The following is a 19,591-nucleotide window of genomic DNA, read 5'->3' as shown; positions in this document are numbered from 1 at the left end:
GGTGTTTCCGCAGATCGTCTATTGAACAAAGCTTTCACTCAGCAGTGGCAAGTGGAGACGTTTTCCGGTTAAGCTGGTCACTAGAGAACATTTTAAGTTAGTTTATCAGTGGAGGGTCAACTACTTGTTACACCAAGGTTAAATAAGTTTGGTTAAGAAACTCCAATTTGCACGTTATACAACGTAAAGTTCCTCAAAAAGGGGTTTAGTGCCCCAAAAAATAATTCCAAAGTGGGACCTCTTCTTCTTCGACTCGTCGGTGCAGCTTGCTTGAGAGCGCGCAATGTGTTCTGGGTAATGAAGTCGTATTTTGCTCGAAGGGTTCATTAAAACGTATCTTAACTCACGCTGTCGTTGTTATAAGTTTAAAATATCATTCTGTCATGTATTCACAGTGTCAGTCCTGTATGACGACAACAATTCATATTCAACAGATCGCCCATTTGAAACCAATAACGGCGCATTCCCAAAAGTTGGCATAACCAGGAAGTGCTGAGGTGTCATGTGATTGTAAAAAAAAATGGCTGCGGTGCAGTGGTAAGATGTTCTTTTCTATTTAAAAAAACTCCGTTTCATCAACATACACTTCCTTAAATCGTGTATTTTAAGTGCACATTTAGAACGTTCATGTAGTATCGCGAGCTGCATTATAATGATCGTGCCAAATGAAATTGCAACCTTGTTTTTGCAGGTTGTCAACATAACACTACCAATCAAATGCAGAATGAACAAGTGGTATTATAGCTCTGGCCTTGAATCAAATGTCCCCTTTGGTTGCATTCTGGCAAAGCCTATGCTGAAGTGTCAAAGTTGTTAGTGTTAGCATCAGTTGCAACAGCTGTAAATAAACAGTGTGCTCTCTATGGTGAGTGTGTACAGTGAGAGACCTCAGACTGCCAGTGTAAGCGCACCTGGTGATTGGAAGCTGGTGCTGAATCTGGCCTCCTGTCTGTGTGTGTTGTTTACCAAGGCGATCCAGCGGACGCAACTATGACGCAGAGCTGCAGAGGTGCCGTCCTGACGCTGCTCTGGTTGAGTTTGGAGACTATCACCCCCTCAAACCCATCATGGTAGACATTTCATCATACACCCCACGGTCACAACATCACAGCGTCTGCACCCGTTCCACCGTCAGCATAGTTAAACACAATCTATTATGTTATTTGGCAGAAATTACATTCAACAGTTCAGGTTGTTAAAAATGCGATTCGGATGTTTCTTGCATTTACTTTGCTGTCCCTGTTACAGCGCTGACCTTCCCTTCTCTTCTCCACCCAGGTGACCGATACAAAGACCCGCCGCGGGGCTCGTAAAGGCAGCACCTCCTCGTCCTCCTCCTCTTCCTCCTCGGTGCCCCCGGACCCCCTCAGCTCCCTGCTGGACGGGACCGACCCCCTCTCCATGTTTGCGGCAGCCTCGGCCAGTGAGGCTCCTGCCATGTCACACAGCGCCTCCACTGGGGTTTGTAACACTGAGACAGATGCTGTTCCAAAAGCTTTTCTGCTCTGATTTCTTTAATTTTTTTTATATGAAATTGCACGGAATAATTGGAAACATCCGCTTTTGGCAGCTTGGATACAGATTTAGTCAAACTCTATTTACCACAGCCAGAAGTGGAAATAAGATGATACCCACACCTGTTTGTTTTTTTTAAGGAGAGATGTTGTGCTTCCAGGATCTCGGGAGGAAGAGGAATGAGAAGGAGGAAGAGGCGGTTGGACCGGACTTTGAGCCCTGGTTGTCGAAACGCGGGGAGATCCTGGCAAGGTTCACCACCACTGAGAAGCTCTCAATTGTGAGTCGTCCTCCACAACAGCAAGTTGCTCTGGTTCTGTGAACTGAAACCTAATTCCAATTTCTTTGTCTCCACAGAATCTTTTCATGGGTTCGGACCGAGGTAAGACCCGCATTCGTATTCATCGTAACAACTTCATTCACACTTCACTCAACAGCACAAACTCACACACGCTCAGTAGACACACACAGTCAGCCACTGGCTGGTGAACACAGGGGGCCGAGCGGCCAAAGAGCCAGATGTTAGCCGTGTTAGCCGTGTGAACTTAATCAGGCCGTAATGTGTCAGTGTTGTGCAACACAGAGTCTGTGTGTGTCTTTACTTTGGTCAAACGCTAACACGTCACTCCTGTTGTCGCCGTAGGAAAAGCCCCGAGTCCAGGATCCTCCGCTGTTTCAGAGAAAGTTCGAACTCGCCTGGAGGAACTGGACGATCTGGAGGAGGTACCTTCTTGTCTAAATAGCAAAATCATCCGTCCCCAAAATGCTCTATTACTTGCGTTTGCATGCATACACCGTACGTACTTTAACGGCACACTTTGACTGCCTCTGTTGGTGCTTACACAAGCTGCAAAAATCATCAACACAATAGATTTTCATTGAAGTCGACATCATTCTAGCTAAGCAGACAGAATCCACATGAGAGCACCGATGTGTTTTGGACTGACTTGTTTTTGTGTGTGTGTGTGTGTGTGTGTGTGTGTGTGTGTGTGTGTGTGTGTGTGTGTGTGTGTGTGTGTGTGTGTGTGTGTGTGTGTGTGTGTGTGTGTGTGTGTGTGTGTGTGTGTGTGTGTGTGTGTGTGTGTGTGTGTGTGTGTGTGTGTGTGTGTGTGTGTGTGCGCAGGGTTCCCAGAAAGAGCTGCTGAACCTCTCCCAGCAGGATTACGCCAACCGCATCGAGGAGCTGAACCAGTCCCTGAAGGAGGCCTGGGCCTCGGACCAGAAGGTGAAAGCCCTGAAGATCGTCATCCAGGTAACCCAGCAGCAAAACCTTCACGCTCCTTCAGTCACATTAACCACCTCGCTCACCTCTGGATATAAGAAGAAAAACAAACATAAACACTGATCTGCGATCTGTTTTCCAAGTGCTCGAAGCTTCTGTCCGACACCTCCGTGATCCAGTTCTACCCCAGCAAGTTTGTCCTCATCACTGATATCCTCGACACTTTCGGTGCGTAAAGAACACCTCGTATCTCTCAGTTCAGTAAAAAAAACATTGCTCGTTGTCTGACTGCAGTCTCGCTTGTCTGTAGGCCGCCTGGTGTACGACAGAATCTGGACCATGTGTTCAGACCCACGACCGCTACCAGGTACGGAGAAGACTCTGGAAAAATGCAGTCAAACCTTTTTTGTTGTTTGTTGTCAAGCTTCTGAGGTGATGGGTGTGTATTGTCCCGTGTCTGTCTCTGGCTCCCTCCTCAGACTCGTTCACAGTCGACGATGTGAACGACACGGCGAAGGAGACCTGCCTCAACTGGTTCTTCAAGATCGCGTCCATCAGAGAGCTCCTGCCCAGGTTGTATCCTTTCCCCCCCCCCCCCCATCAGCAGTGCGTCGCAGCTTAAATCTGCTGATACATCAGTTTGTCAGAGAGCGTCTTCTACATCTTACCTTTGTCTCCGTGACATCCCTCGATCGTCAAAGACGCACTCCTTACCTCGTGTCGAGATTTGACTCTTTGACCGCTGCGAACAGATACGTCGAGGCTGCCATTCTCAAGTGCAACCGCTTCATGAACAAAGGGTTCGTTTTGTTTCCCTTTCAGGTCTACGCACAGTGCGTTTAGCTTCAATGTTCTTTTGGTATTTCTTCTTTACTTGCTCCAATTCTTCAGTTCAGCAATGTTTTGTATCTGATCCGTCAGAATTACCTTTTGGATGGTTGTTTGAAAGATTTGGGGATGTATCTGTCACGACGGCCCAACAAAGTAGTCCCCCTCTGTCCCTCCACCCTTCACAGCGGGATTCAGGAGACGCTCCCTCGGTTGACGGCCATGATCAGAGGGATCGGAGACCCCCTGGTGGCGGCGTACGCCAGAGCTTACCTCTGCAGGGTGAGACATGCTCACGTCTTTCCATTTTTCTCCCCTGATTCTGAGCCCCCCCCCCCCGGCCCAGAGATAACAGTGCTCCTTCCCTCCAGGTGGGCATGGAAGTCGCCCCCCACCTGAAGGACAGCCTGAACCGCAACTTCTTCGACCTGCTGGGCGCCTTCCGGCAGATCAGCAGCGAGAGCGTCCAGAACCAGCTGGTCCTGCAGAGGGTGGAGGTGCCCGAGTACCTGACGCTTTATTCGCCCGCCATCAACTGGATCCTGCAGTGCATCGCCTACAGAGCTCCAGAGGCACGCAGTCACGCACCGTTTTACTAGAACCTATTTCGCTTCATTTTTTCAAACCCAAAGATATCAAATGACGGCGTTTTCAGTGGGAAAAGTGTGTTTTTAATGCTGTTTGTGTTTCCACGTCAGCCTCTGCTCACGGAGATGATGGAGAGATGCAAGAAGCTGGGGAACAAGTGAGTGCTTTTAAAGACACTCATAATGAGGTGGATTTCATTGGGAGGCTTCTTTCCTGTTGGTGAAAGGTAACGTGCTTCTGAACAGGAAGTACACGTCAGAAAGTACACGTCTTCATGAAATAAAATGTCCCTTTAACCGCAAAGATTACAACGTGTTCCTGTTTCCCCCCACAGTGCTTTGCTGCTGAATTCAGTCATGAGGGCGTTCAGGCCAGAGTTTGTCGCGGCCGGAGCCACCGACTTCATCGGGATGATCAAAGACTGCGACGAGGCCGGCTTCCCAAAGGTCAGAGGGCATGAACACGTGTAATACGCTGGTCCAGTAAATGTAAATATGTGAAGGAATATTACAGCAAACCGTGGGAGGTTATGAAGTTTAAGTCTCCTGTCCCAATGAGGTGTGGGTTTAAATAGTCCAAATGTGCTGAGAATATAAAGTGGAAGCTTGAGTGTCGTCCTCTCTCCAGCATCTGTTGTTTGGATCTCTGGGTCGCAGTCTGGCCTGTGCCGACCCCCCAGAATCTGAAAGGCTGACGATCCTCAATGAAGCCTGGAAGGTGGTCACCAAAGTCCGCAGCCCCCAGGTACTGTAGGAGTGACGACGCTGCTCTCACACAGGCGTGCACATTCAGGCGATGACTGTGTCTGTGATTGTATTTAGGATTACGTCAACTGTGCCGAGATCTGGGTGGAGTTCACCTGCCGACACTTCTCCGTGAGTAAAGCGCCGCAGGGAGGAGTTGTAACACTTCTTGTTCCTTAAAGTTCCCCTTTTCTTATTTATTTATTGTTTTTGTCTCTTGGCCCTCAGAAACGTGAGGTCAACACCGTTCTGGCTGACGTCATCAAACACATGACCCCTGACCGGGCGTTTGAGGATGCTTATCCTCAGGTTAGCAGCTCGTTGGCGAACGGGACCATCCTGCCTCCTCCTGCCGTGCGCTCTGTGGTGACTCTTGTCTTGTCTTGTTCCGCCTCCAGCTGCAGTCAGTGATCAGGAAGATCCTCACCTACTTCTACGACTTCTCCGTCCTCTTCTCCATGGTGAGCGACCGCCTCTTCAAGACGCGCACCGCCAAAAAGTTTATCGTTCCACAATGTCGATTTTTCCGTTCCCCAGGAGCGCTTCCTTCCGTTTCTAGACATGTTCCAGAAGGACAGTGTGAGGGTGGAGGTGTGTCGATCCATCATGGAGATCTTCATCAGGTAAGAGCCACCTCAGAGATGGAGTTTGATGAATGAGATTTATCTGCTTTGTGACAAAAAAAACAAACAACAAAATTACAAATGTTGGACTTCTGATTGGTCTCCATCTGCTGCAGACACCAAGAAGAGCCCACCAGGGACCCGGTTATCCTCAACGCCATGTTGCACATCTGCAAGACCATGCACGACTCTGTCAAGTAGGGTATTTGTGTGTGTGTGTGTGTGTGAGAGAGACATAGGGGCTCGGGGAATTTGTTATTTTGTCATTATTTCAAGAATAACTTTGATTTGAGTTGTTGTCGGTGATTTGAAACCCCTTGTTTTCTTCTTAGTTTCAGTTCTTTAAATGTAGATTGTAAACACGGGCAGATATTTCATCTGCCGTCTGTTGACCCGCCCCGGCAGCAGCCTTCCCTCGGTCAGCTGTTTGCTCTCTGTATTGCAGCGCTCTCACTCTGGAGGACGAGAAAAGATCTCTGGCTCTGCTGATCGTCGGCTTCACCCGCATGGTGAGACTCCTCAGACCTTTGTCTGTGCTTTAGAAATAAGGCCGGTGTTATATGTTGCTCACGGTCAACAAAACCAACGATTCATTCGTAACTTTTACAGTAACATTACCAAATGGTTTCTTTTTTTAAAGGTTAAATGATTTCCTTGAAAAAATCTTTAAAAGTCAATAATGGAGCTATATCGCACAAAGGAGTAAACTGTACCGACAAATATTTCTTTTGAGCTCTAAATGTTTGGAAAATGTTGTGATTTTTGACCAATGCAACAGTCAATTGATGACTATCTTTGAGTAAATCTGTAAGAAGTCTTTTCTCTCTTCTTGACGCTCACACATTCTGTCTGTGTGTCCGTCATCGTGTTCAGGTTTCTTTTGGTCGAGACTTCGAGCAGCAGTTGAGTTTCTGTGTGGAGGCGCGAGCCACCTTCTGTAACCTGGAGTCGGTGCTGGTGCAGCTCATTCACGTCAGTATGAATCCATGTGTGCGTGTTCCAACGTTCATGTGCAGCATCCTCAAGTGTTCTCCCTGTCGTTTACCAGACGGTGAACCAGCTGGCGATGGAGACCAGTCGGGTGATGAGAGGGAGTCACTCCCGCAAAACGGCGGCCTTCGTCAGGGTGAGTGGACACGCATCCGATCACTGCAGGCCACCGCGAGATCCCACGGGATGAGATTTCAGCCGCGGCCGAGTAACGTCGGCTTCAGATGTCGGATGCTTTGACTCAAGGACTCTTATCGTTCCTCTTTCCTCCAGGCGTGCGCTGCCTACAGTTTCATCACCATCCCGTCTCTCAGCAGCATCTTCAGCCGTCTCAGCCTTTATTTGCTGTCTGGTCAGGTTGCGTTGGCAAATCAGTGTCTCTCCCAGGGTGAGCAGCTGCTTCCTTTCACATTTTACACGAGGTGTTAGAATTCGGGGCGCATTCAATTTCAGGTCAATTTTCAGCAATTCTTCACGTTCTTTTTTTGTCTATTCTTTCCTCTTTTCCTTCTTTATTTTCTCTCCTTTTTTATTGTTCCCTCGCGTCCTCGTTCATTCCTTGCTGCCTCCTCCCTCTCTTTTCCCTCCAGCGGATGCTTTCCTAAAAGCAGCGGTCAGTCTTCTTCCGGAGGTTCCTCGCTCCATCAGCGTGGAGGGGAAACATCGCTCTTCTGAGAGCTTCCTGCTGGACTTCATCAACAACTTCCTGGCTACGCTGCTGGTTGTCCCGGTAAACACAATCCCTTCCTCAGCCTTTTTAGAAGAGAAATATGAGGAAAATGATCTAAAGCGGAAAACCAGCAGCTCAGTTAGGAGTTCCGATGTGGGTGTGAGTCGAAGGAGATGAAGTACCAAACCAACATGTGCGTGAGTGTGAATGTGTTTTCAGGACCATCCGGAGCATGGCGTGCTCTACCTAGTCCGCGGTTTGCTCAACATGGTGCAGGATTACACCTGGGAGGACAACAGTGACGCCAAGGTGCGGGTCTACATCAGCGCTCTGCCCCTGCTGGCTGCCATGAGCCAAGAAGCATACCTCTACTCCATCCCTAAAGGTGCATGTACACACACAGCGTCATTGGAATATCTTCCATACAGTGTCACTGTTCCGCTGTTGTAGTGGTTTGTGGAGGGATTTCCTGTGAGCGTTTTTCCTGCAAAATTGATCTTTTTCGTCTTTCCTGGTCCCAGTCGACTCCAATGAGACACTTTACGGAGGAGACCCCAAGTTTCTATCGGAGATCAACAAGCTGTGTGAGACTCTGATCGGACAGATCCTGGACCATCTGAAGACCCTCTGTCGGGACGAGGTGAGGCAGAAGCGGCTCACTGCCACCAGCGAGACCGTTTTCTTTTTTCTCATGCTGCACCCAGAAGCTGATTTCTATCGAATAACGAAAACAACCACCATCGTTTTGCCCTCTTGCAGCAGAGCACACGGCGTCAAGGTGCCGTGGCCTTTTCCCTGTTCGGTGTCCTGCTGGCTCATGGGGACCTGAGGAACAACAAGCTGAGCCAGCTGGCCGTCAACCTGTGGAACCTCAGCCACAAACACGGGCACTGTGAGACTCGAGTCTCAGTGAGTTCACACCCACACCTCCAACACATTCGCCAGGTTTCTCAAGCAGCTGCACCCAGAACTCTTTGAATGTTTTCTGCACTTGGTCCAGATGACGGTCTCAATCATTTCAGTGAGCGCAGCCCGTCTCCTCTCTCTGTTCCAGGGCAGAACCCTTGAGTACATCAAACACCAGGCTCAGCAGGCTGACATGAGCCACCTGTCGGATACGGTCCAGAGGCTGGCCCTTCAGTCCTGCACCTGAACGTCAGCCTCCGCAACCTCTGCAGGATGTTTGTGTAAATAAAAGATAACCAGAAGCACAAAGGAGGAGAAGAAAACATGCCTGAATGCATTTTGCTTGAGGACACTTTGTGAATGTTTTGGCGCATTTTAGCACGAAATATTAACAATAGGTTTGGACCAATATAAAATAACAACGATAATTGTAGACTGAAGTTACAGAAAGAGGGTCTTATGCCATTTTGAAGCCTAAAAATAGGAACTACTTGCACACTGTTATAGGACAATTAAATATGTGTGTGTGTAGCTTATTTTATGTTATAAGACTAAAATGTGTTAATGCGTTGTGTCCATGCAGGTGCTTATGGGAACCTATCGCTTCTGCTGGACTAATTGTGAGGTTACCAGATGACACCACAGCAGAGTAGCTTTAACTGTTTAGTGTTCTTCTGAGAATGGAACCTCTTCCGGCCATCTTAATGGCTGTGAACTGCAGTTAAACTAACTATTGTAGATAGAGGTGGAGCTGCTATTAAAACTAAATGCAAAACATGCAAATGCCTCGCGGTCCACACGGATACCCGGTGCATTAACATGTCTCCTGTCTCCGATGGACCTATCCTTTCATTGTGTGTCTCTTGCAGTGCAATGCCTCACTTCTCTCAACTGTGCAAACATGAACAATACATGTCTACAGCTTCAGGGCTCACAGTAATTAACAAGTAGGTTAAAAGATGATAAAGATTTTGAATTGTAACTATTTATCTCTGTGCATTTTTATTCAACAACAAATGCACTCATCACTTATCCATCTCGCAAAAGCACATTCTGGTCATGTGCCAAATCCAATCCTCTGTATTGTAATGTTTCTTCAATTGTTGCAGAACTTCCCTGTTGTATTTAAACTGTAGCTTATGAAACAATAAGCTCCCAGTTGGCCTAAAAATATTACAACAGGGGTTTAATTAAAGGTTAAACAACTGAATGTGCTTTAATCAGTGTTTTAACATGCTGTCCTCTTCATCCATTGGAATAAATGAACATTCATTTGTGAATGTATTGAAACACACAGTATGAATGTATCTTTTTTGATTTGTTGTACCAATATGTTGCTATTAAGTATCTTATGAACTTAATGTTTTTTTTTGTATATTTTCTTTAATCCTACAGTCAAACATACATCTGAGCAACCCATGCACTTTGTTAATGCGCACCATGAAGCCATGCAAAAAGAGGACAGGACAATATTTGTTTCAAGACATTCTCAAACTCTTCTCAGTTGTAGTTTATTTACTTAATTAGTGAATCATTGACGAGGCAAACACTCCCCTTTAGTAAAAACCAAAAAATATTATCAAAAACAAAAGCAAACAGCTGTAACGTCAGACAGGCCTTTGGTCACACACCTTTTTTTGATTCTTTTTGTTTTACTGCCAGACGATGAAAGGACAATTCTAACAAAACCGACTTTCAGGTTGGCAAAAAAAAAAAAAGACGTGACAATCGACACTGAATAATAAAACTCTTGGTATGCGAGCAGAAGGGCATGTTCTGTCATGTTGTTTGACGGATGGATGTCTTGGGAAATGTGTACTGCTGAGCAACCTGAAAGTCAACTGTTCTCGGATGAGCTTTAAAGCAGGGGTCTCAAACGCATCTTCACTCCGGCCACATCAGCATCACGGTTGTAACTAAGACTGTGTAAATGTAACTACTCCTAACATATTGGTAAATAACTGTCTTTGCATTTGATTATTGTTTATTCAAGTGTAAAAATATTGTACATGCAGTTATATGAATGTACAAATATATTTAAGCACATTTCTGTTATAACTTAAATCCTTTTAATTTAGGGTTAAGAAACCCACATTACTCTATCAAAGATCAAACTATTGAAGAAAATATCAAAGACAAATATCAAACAAGTTATTACAATAACTTTGTTCAAAGCTTAAAATCCTTTCAAGGGTGCGTTTGCACAATCCCACATGAAGTATTTCATGTGTTTTAAAGCCACGTTTAAAGTAGTCTTCAATGTACTCGCAATACATTTCCATGTCAAATGTACAGTAACCAGCCAAAGAGCTGCTTCTATGTTTAAGTATCTCATCATTATGACTTTCTAGCTCATAATTTCGACTACGGGGATATTTTTATTATCAAGTCTAACTTTAAAAATAAAATAAAAAATGTAACTTTTTTTTTGCTGGTGGATTCGCGGGCCACATAAAAGGACGTGGCGGGCCGGATTCGGCCCGCGGGCCGGGAGCTTGAGACCCCTGCTTTAAACGGTAGACCGCTGTGATTTAACGGAGACGCCTGCACAAAGAGCCGCTCAGGAGAAATGGGACTTATGACTGAAACACAATAGTTAAAACGGAGTCTTTAAATATGCATTTGCATTTTTCTTCAACCCCTTGACTGCCACTGTCTCTTTCTCTGCGTCTTCAACATCAGACGCAGTCACAGCAGAGTGCAGCGACAGCACTATTCTATCCGTCCCTCTGCACGGCATGCCAAAATGGCCGATATTAAAGTTTATCAAACAAATAATTACGTAAATGAGTAAAAAGTTAAAAAAGGACCCAAATAACCTGTTACGTACTCAACAGCTAATATTCATTGGATTTCGTCATCCTTTGTTTCAGTGACGTGTTTCCTCATTAATAAAGGAACCCTAGAATAATATTCCCGAATCAGTTCATTTTACCAAGAAATGATTTTGTATATTTAAATGCTTTACATATTCAAACTAGTATCTTTTTCATTTCTTATTTAGTATTGGCCACTTTGGTGTTCAGTCCCACACAGAAGTCAATAATTACTCTGAACCTGGACTTTCCTGGTATTAAGTTTAAAGTGGACTTCAAAGGGGGGGGGGGTATAATCCTTTAAGATTATCTGGAGCACAGTTGAGTCTTTTTACCTAAAATTTGAATCCTGAAACTGACAAGACCTGGACTGATGGAATGTCCCTACGAGGACAAAAAGATGCTGAAGACTGAAATATGTGAGAAAAGAAAGCTGTGAAGAGGAACGAGCAGCGAGTGTTCTGGGCTGATCGAGTGAACACTGATGAACAGCAGCTATTGTTTAAAATCACACTTCTGATTGTGCACTGGCTGAACTGATGTTGGGGCTACTGATCCACTTGTTTAACAGGAAGACAAAAAAAAAAACGGAATGCGACTAAAGACTAAATCAGAAACGGTAAACATCTGGTTTAGATATTAGCATTCTGTAACATAACAAGCTAAACTCACTCCAACAGAAGCTCTCGTTTGTATTTTCAAAGATCACTTTACAGACTTTAACTTTTTATTTTTCACAGCGAAATGCAGACAGGAAGCCAGAGCCGACAAACAGTAGGTGCTTTAAACACTGGTGGACAGTTTGACTTGGCAACTGTAAAAGAACAAAAACATAATTAAAAAGCCAAAATCAGATTATTGTTGTTGTTTTTTTACACAATTCCTCTTGGGGATGCAAACGGCAGCAGTTCAGTAAGTGCACAGTAAAAAGTGGGACCTCTACAATAGAGCTATTATACGTCTGTATACAGACAGCTCTACGTCTGCAGTAATCCACTGAAATAGAAATGACCGCCACCACTATGACCTGTGGGCTTGTTTGGTTGAGATTCAAGGTGCAAGATGACCTCCGATAATGACTGTCGTCTTTTTGTCCATATACTGGACAAAGAGATGAGAAACCGTAAGACGGCATCGACTACAAGTATTTGAATTTACGACCGAAAGAAGAGACTGTTAACAAGAACGTTGCTGAAAACTGCAGCAACAGCAGGGCTCTGATCGAGCTCCGTGTGGCTGTCTGGCAAACAAAAACAGTTCAATACTTTGAGCGAGTCGAGTTGACTAAACCGTCTTCTAATGACGTCATCGTTATGAAGAAGGTGTTCTGGTGACGCTACCCTCTCCACCGGGAGACTAACCTTCCCCGGCTCTTTGGAGCACGTTGTCACAGGGAGAGGGCAGTTTGTTATCTCTCAAAATCATACACCCCACACAGAGAGCAAGAGTCCCACACTAACGAAAGCAATGATTCAAAGAAAACAATATTATAACCTCACAATAATGCAACACGGGAAGAGGTTGCAGTTTGGCGCAGTCAGTCCCGGCACTGCTCAGAGGGATATTTTGGCAGCCTGATACTTGCTCTGATTTTAAGACTGGGAAGGGTTATTTTTTTGGAAACGGCACGCCTCTGAAAACACAGACCGGTGCCATCGCCCAACCCTTTGTTGTGGAGGTGAAGGAGGGAGGCAGCGTGGTCTTCCTCTCTTTGTGTGCGTGTTCGTTTGTTCTCTTTGTCCTGGGGCCGGCTCAGTCCAGCTCTATGGGGCTGCTGTCCTCCTGGGCTTCGTCGGCCGTGTCGTCGTCCTCGCCCGAACCCATCAGGCTGTTCAGCAGGTTTCCTGCAGGACGCGACACAGTGATCATCACGCTGTGCGTGCAATCATTTACACTGTACGACAGCACTTTGTGCCGAGAGCTTCTTCTGAAGGGTGTTTAGATATCATGTGGAGCATTTGAAAAGGAATAGTTACACACATTGCATTGCAGACTGACAGCACTCTCATGTCTGTAGTGAGAAATGTATCGCTGGAGCTAGCAGCCAGTTAGCTTCGTTTAGCATAAAGACTGGAAAGTAGGGTTCCCCCAGTCCAGCCAGCCTGGCTCTGCTCTAAGGTAACTCCTCGAATGCTCACTACAAACTCACATCTCCACTCGTTGCCTACAAGACGAAAGGAAGTCACTGCATCCAGATAATATTTAGCTCCATATTTTCTGTACAGACATGAGTGGCGTCCATCTTCCATCTAACGTTTATCAAGACAGCGAAGGAGCATATTTCCCAAACTAATCATTTAATGTCTTCAATAAACCATCATACATCAATACACGTTTGAGTATTCAATAAATGTAATGCAGCACACCTGATCTGTGATACCTGAGGGGTTTAAACTTGTGATAAGATCATACAGGGAGCTAAATGTAGTTCATCTTACAGACGACCAGTAAATTATGTGAAAATAATGCGCTCCAACGTACAAAGCCTTGGTTCACTCACCTAGCAGTCCACCGTATGATGGAGACTGTTTGGGTGGAACACCAAAGAAAACTTGTCCTATTCTGTCGAGATACTGAGGAGCCAGGAAGTTGTCCCGAGGAGGAGGAGGTAGAGGAAGACAGGGTTGTGAATAAGAGGGTGCAAAAGTACAGCCGAAGACGTGTTTACATGTTATTACGCCCCCGTCTAGTCTACAGCTAAGGGAGGAACGTGTGCCGGTTAAAGGCCACAGAAAATACACAACTACAGATAAAGCGTGACTGACAATATCAAGGGAACGGCCTCGACTGGTGAAAACAATCCCACTTACTTCAATGTACAGCTATTTAGCTAAACCCCAAACAATACAGGTATAACAAATACGTGTCCATCTATATCACTTAAAGAAACAATATGCAGCCCCAGCAAAAAACACACTGAACTACAACTGAAATATTTCATCACAACACATATAAGACAGAATTATCCAACCATTACACACACGGTGAAGTCCCTTTACTTAATGCGTGGTTCATGGGAGGAAGTAGCTGACCATCAAGCGGTATGGTTAACACTCACCTCATTATACATGGGGTCCCTCTTCAGGGAAGGTTGATATTGCTCACATAACACTGTGAAAACTGTTAATTTACCCCTAAAGAAAGAAAGAGAAGGAGGCGTTCTGATACTGTACATTATTACACTCAAACAAGTTACTGCTGTGAAGTCTGGAAGAACAAGCTCGGCAGTGGTTCAGACACTGTTGTATACTGTCGCCTCACTACATGAAGTCTATAGTTGGCTTTGTGCTGCAGTAGGAAGTCAGCTAATGCTAGCTGAGGTGTCTGTACAGATATCCGATAATACATCACAAGACATTAAGGTCATAATTATACACTAACAATATATCTATACCTGGGGTCTTGAGTGTTAACACACAATAAATCAAACTTACCCATCCACTGCCAGCAGCAGAAACCAGATAAAGTTTAGTAGAGGCTGGACGAAGGGAGGGCCCTTCTCTATGGACGGGTGTTTCTCTGTGTACGTGCTGAACACCACAGAAGCGCCGTTTTTGTTCTTTAAGCAGAGGAACCTGTAGGGCGGAGGATCAGAGAAGAGAAGGACAGAAACAGAAAAAAAAGGGACAAAGACAAAAGGAGACGATGGGAAAGAAAATGTGACGGAAAATGGAGAGAGCGAGACGACCAGAGACACAGAGAGATCAAACACTTGAAAGAAACTGCAGCCAGACGGACAACAGATATGACAAACATACTGGAGGAGGATGCATCAATACCACTCTCTCTGCTGCGTGTACAGAGTCGGAATGCTACACCTTAAATTTGCTGACATAGAAAGTCATTTAACCTTTTACATTGCGACGATATCAAAAGCAAACATTGCCGTTTGACTTACTGTAGGACGGCCTGCGCCACAAACATGTCGACCTCGCTGCGGAAGCCTCGTGACGCCGAATACTCCACCAGCATCTGTGCACAGCCCTCACCGTCAGACGAATGCAGGAAGTGGTAACGGGACTCACTGTAGTTTTGCTCTGGAGACACAACAGGTGAAGGATTGAATCGTCTCCATGACATGACCCGGGGAGGACTCCGCCAGACGTTTCTGCGCTGTCGGCTGAGATGGACAGCATAGCGCTGCAACACGCGTCTTTTGCTTTAATTAAACGGCATTGATTTTAAGTATTCCGTTAATGTTGTAGTTTGTATTTTTTATTGAATAAGAAGCATTTTCGAAAAGGTTTAGTGTGTTTGATGCACGTTTGAAATCCAGAGCTGTTATGAATACCAAAAACCTAATACTACACAATTAGTTCAGAATAACTGAATGCGTTATTATCCTCTACATTTAATGAACTAAATAATTACCTTTCCACAAGGTGACAGCTAGCAGCTGGTGTAGTTTTGGGTGACCCAACTTGCCGGGACCTCCTGTGGACCATTTCAAGGCTCGGGACACAAATGCGACTCTCTCTGGAGAGTTCTGGTCCATCCGGCTGAACAGCTCAGCCAGGTTTTCTGCAACAATCACATATGCAAAGACACACAACCCCAACAGCATCAGAGGATGTCCCTTCTATGCCCCTCCGTGGGAAAGGCGGTCTTCTCTGAAAGTCACGACAATTTAATGCTGCAGTATTTATATAATTAAAATTTAAAAAAAATTAAAATTTTAAAATTTTAAAAAAGGTATCACATCACAGACTAGAGCTGTCCCAAAGAAATCCAGCATATCTCTAACAGCATCAAGGCCAATCAATCGTGGATCTGTATTGGCCATGTATGTAAAGCCCAATCCATCACCAACTGCGCTCTGGGTATGCCAGCTGTCAAAAATGCCTCATCGTATTAAAAGACTGGTACTGATTGATCAGGACATACTACTGTAAATAATGTACATCGTTTAATGTACAGAATATCTTCATACATTTCATTCGTCTTGTTAAACAATATTCACTTACACAAAAAGCTGAATTGTATCTTTCAGAGGCAACGGAATCAATTTTGAAAATTCTAAATGCATGTGCTTCTTATTTGTGTAGCTCTTGCTTTGGAAGGTACTGTATGCATGTTTAACAATAGCGCAGTAGCAATACGATGGCAATGGCTTAAGGCTGCCACTCACCTAATATTTCATCTTCGACTTTTGTCTCAGATTTCTCCAACACCTCCAGTACCAGCATGGACAGGTCTGCTGCACTGTTTTGCTGGAGATGAAAACACAATTAAGTGTATCTTTGATTCCATCATTTCTAAAGAATTGGATATTTTTTGCAAAAGCAATTGGCAGCTGGGAGAATAAGCTTAATCAATCATTAAATCATGAATTCCATCACCGAACTAGCAAACTGGTGTCTAACGGATTCCTGGCTTAATTTACAAGCACAATAAATTCTGTCTGGATGCTTACATTAAACTACTACTCTAAAAACAAAGTGTATTCATAGTGTGACCAGTAATAATCTGATGTCAACATCAGCATTCTGCACACAAAGATGGACTCCATACAAAAATTATTCTTACATGTGCGGTTTCACTTGTGAATCACAAGCTTATAGACACTACTCTGGTATTACAACTATACTAAAGTAGACAAATACTGTCCATCAACAATACTGCTTTAAACCATGATATTATCGTTCCCCTATCTGCTATGTGTACATAAACAAAGTGGACACTTTAAAAGCAAAACCTGCCATGGGACATAACAGGCCAGCCAATCGAGCAGAGATCACGTGCAGCATGTATACCTGGTTGTAGCTGAAGAAGAGTAGAGCGCCGTTGTGCATCAGCTCCCTGGCCTCGGCATGTTTAGCCTGCGACATGTACCTGAGGAGGGACAGGAGCGTCAGCAGCATTACACACGAGATAACGGCTGCTTATCAAGATAGACACAAGCCTTATGCATCACTCAAGACCCTCCCTGCATTGGGCTACAAGATAAGATACATGCACGATGGTTTCAATGAATATATAACTTTCTTTGACACCACAGTTCAGCTGCAGCATTTTTAGACTCCCCATCGGGCCCGTATGAGATAATTCCAGGAGATACTATTGTAATTACCAACGTTAGTCATGAGAAAGACAATGACGAAGAGGTTAATAGAAGGGTAACAAACTCGCTCTCTGATACAGAGGATTAGCTTCAATTGGATTGGATTCAGAACAAATCATCTGCGTTATTAAAACTATGCGTCAGGCAGATAAAGTACAATACATACATAAATATACGAGGCAGGAGGCAAAACATGTCTGACGTTAGCCATCATAGTTCAGACTGTGGCGGTGCAGTATGTGGCTAACTGGCTAAATGCTAACACAGCTGGATAGCTTCAACACACGTTTAGGTTAACAACGCAGTTAACCGCTATATTCTGTTAATTTAACGTTACATGTGAAGTATCTTTTCCGATAACGCATAAACACGGGTGCTTTGGCTGTTGTAATAGCAGGTCTGTCATTAGTTGTGCTGCTAAACACGTAGCTAGCAAGCTACTTAGCAGTAGTTAGCAGTCCCATTCCGTGATTATAGATTGACAGCACAAGTGTTCACACAAACCGACGGACCAAGATGAGTGGGTGGGTCCGCGGTGAATTCAGCCAATCACAAACGGACAGACGTGTAAGCAAGGTTGACAGTGGAATGATCTGGAACAGACAGGCCCCAAAGCCAAATGACAGCTACAACTGCACATATTAACACGAGACGAAGTCTTACCTAAAAAATAAAGTCCTGTACATCTGATGCGCTTCATAATGATCCCCCTTTTCTACACTGGCTCGCAGTTTTCCTTCAACCCTCTGTACGCCTCCACGGTTTCTGGCACTGGAGCACCTCAGAGACTCCTGCTCCGACATTGTTGCTCCGCAGCAGCACTCGAGCCAAGTGCTTTCAGTGGGAAACCGGAAAGCTATAAACAAAACAGACCCTCCTCGCTTGCCGTAGCCGGTGTGTTGCGGTTATTTGGTTGAGAGGAGTGTGAACCGCACAGTTCATGAAACCTTGTGACGGCAACATCCATGCCATGCACCCTGAAGGCAGCATCGTTATAAGGGGTTGGGGAAAATACAATTATTTTTGGGTTAGTGAGAGATCCCGGTCATGGTCATGATCATCTGGCTTGATGAGGTGCGTTTTAGTTGTCTCCCCCTCGAGCCAAGCATTATTCGTTCCCTATTATTCAATATAGGTGAAATATTTAGGCGACACTATTCCGTGTGTCAGTTTATGCTCTTAAAAAATCACTAATACTTGTATTAATAATTTTTACCTGCCATGTAGGGGACAGTGTGTCAAAAACACGCACTATTTCGTACCATTTTAGCTGAATTCACACTGTGAAACACAAACAGTTTCTTATCATTTACAAATATTTAGCATACTGTCGGCTACTGTCAAAGGTTTAACTACTTAATTTTAAATCATTCCACTGATTGTAACACTTGTAGAGCTGGGGCACCCACAACAGACTGGTCAAATCCAAGAATGCAAAGAAATTACAGGCATGGTGATGTCACAGAGTAAACTGCTGCTCCCACTGGCCACGTCATGCACCATGAATGATGTTGTAATAAAGACATGAAGAGATGAAGAGTTATTTGAGAGTACTTGCAGAGGATTACAGATGATGGAAACATTATAAAGGTCAAAGACAACCTTATTTTTGAGGTTTTACACCAAAAAGATATGGACTCATTCTAGGTGCTGAAAATCTTTTCTACAATAAATATAAACATGACCCCTTATTTCTTACCCTCACAAGTTATGGAAAATTATACATGAAAACGAGACATTGAACAATTTGCATCTTATTTTGTGAGGGGTCTGCAGTGATCTTTCCAGCCCGTTTCCTGACTCTGGAGGTGAACAAGTCCAGGATGGAGGGCAGGCTGGAACCAATGATCTTCTCTGCAGACCTGACAATCCGTTGTAGTCTGTTTCTGTCTTGTTTGGTGGCCGATCCAAACCACACAGTGATAGAGGAGCAGAGAATAGACTGGATGAGGCTGAGTAAAACAGGACCAGCAGCTCCTGAGGCAGGTTGAACTTCCTGAGCTGGCGTTTCATGACCACAGACGTCAGGGCGACGAGCCCGTAGTCATTTAATCCTGTGATGGAGGATTTCTTGGGGACCGGGATGATCGTGGAGCGTTTGAAGCAGGAGGGGACTTCACACAGCTCCAGTGATCGGTTGAAGATCTGTGCGAAGAGGTGGGTCAGCTGGTCAGCACAGACTTTCAGGCACGAGGGTGACACACCGTCTGGGCCTGGTGCCTTCTTCATCTTCTGTCTGTGGAAGAGCCGACTCACATCCTAGTTGTTTAACTGGAATGAAGGATTCCCTCAGTGTCATCATGACTCTATGGGGATGTCAAAGAGCATTATACATGCAAATTAGGTGTAAATAGCATGAAACTGGCTCCTTCCAATTGCCATAAATGAATGTATGAACTGATTGATTTTTAACGTCATCAATAAAGTTTTATCACTTATATTACTGGCCCCATAATTTCGAGTTATTTCCTGCAAATTAAGTGATTTGTAAAAACGTTTTTTACAAGAAAGTATATAATACAACAAATATGGACACTTAAGTTTTTACTTTAAATTACTGTAAATTACAACTCAATGAATATTGACTTAAAATGACAAGTTCTTTTGAAGAAATGCCAGCAGAAACTAA

At 44.6% G+C, this 19,591-nt stretch overlaps 2 protein-coding genes across 2 annotated transcripts; one reads left to right on the top strand and one right to left on the bottom strand.

Moving 5' to 3' along the window:
- Positions 1 to 520: 520 nt before the first annotated feature.
- Positions 521 to 9,370, top strand: vps35l (VPS35 endosomal protein sorting factor like; the record flags this gene model as incomplete). The annotated part of the gene is made up of 30 exons (XM_079292893.1): positions 521 to 537; positions 971 to 1,070; positions 1,279 to 1,461; positions 1,676 to 1,795; positions 1,873 to 1,897; positions 2,159 to 2,238; positions 2,639 to 2,767; positions 2,881 to 2,965; positions 3,048 to 3,104; positions 3,217 to 3,313; positions 3,490 to 3,537; positions 3,754 to 3,847; positions 3,937 to 4,137; positions 4,264 to 4,310; positions 4,488 to 4,599; positions 4,781 to 4,897; positions 4,975 to 5,028; positions 5,125 to 5,205; positions 5,295 to 5,357; positions 5,434 to 5,519; positions 5,636 to 5,716; positions 5,965 to 6,028; positions 6,393 to 6,491; positions 6,568 to 6,645; positions 6,783 to 6,897; positions 7,100 to 7,239; positions 7,399 to 7,564; positions 7,701 to 7,819; positions 7,939 to 8,088; positions 8,234 to 9,370. The coding sequence occupies 30 exons, from the start codon at positions 521 to 523 to the stop codon at positions 8,330 to 8,332; spliced, it is 2,907 nt and encodes a 968-aa protein (XP_079149019.1). The 3' UTR covers positions 8,333 to 9,370.
- Positions 9,371 to 9,563: 193 nt separating this feature from the next.
- On the bottom strand, positions 9,564 to 17,775 carry get4 (guided entry of tail-anchored proteins factor 4). The gene is made up of 9 exons (XM_079292952.1): positions 17,626 to 17,775; positions 16,655 to 16,733; positions 16,030 to 16,111; positions 15,273 to 15,422; positions 14,800 to 14,938; positions 14,336 to 14,476; positions 13,960 to 14,035; positions 13,402 to 13,474; positions 9,564 to 12,745 (listed from the first exon to the last, which is right to left on the bottom strand). The coding sequence occupies exons 1-9, from the start codon at positions 17,763 to 17,765 to the stop codon at positions 12,654 to 12,656; spliced, it is 972 nt and encodes a 323-aa protein (XP_079149078.1). The 5' UTR covers positions 17,766 to 17,775; the 3' UTR covers positions 9,564 to 12,653.
- Between the last annotated feature and the right edge of the window lie 1,816 nt (positions 17,776 to 19,591).

Source organism: Melanostigma gelatinosum, assembly GCF_949748355.1.
Source record: "Melanostigma gelatinosum genome assembly, chromosome: 21".
NCBI lineage: Eukaryota > Metazoa > Chordata > Actinopteri > Perciformes > Zoarcidae > Melanostigma > Melanostigma gelatinosum.
Note: the sequence above shows the minus strand (reverse complement) of the source record. Positions and strands in the feature narration are given on the sequence as shown.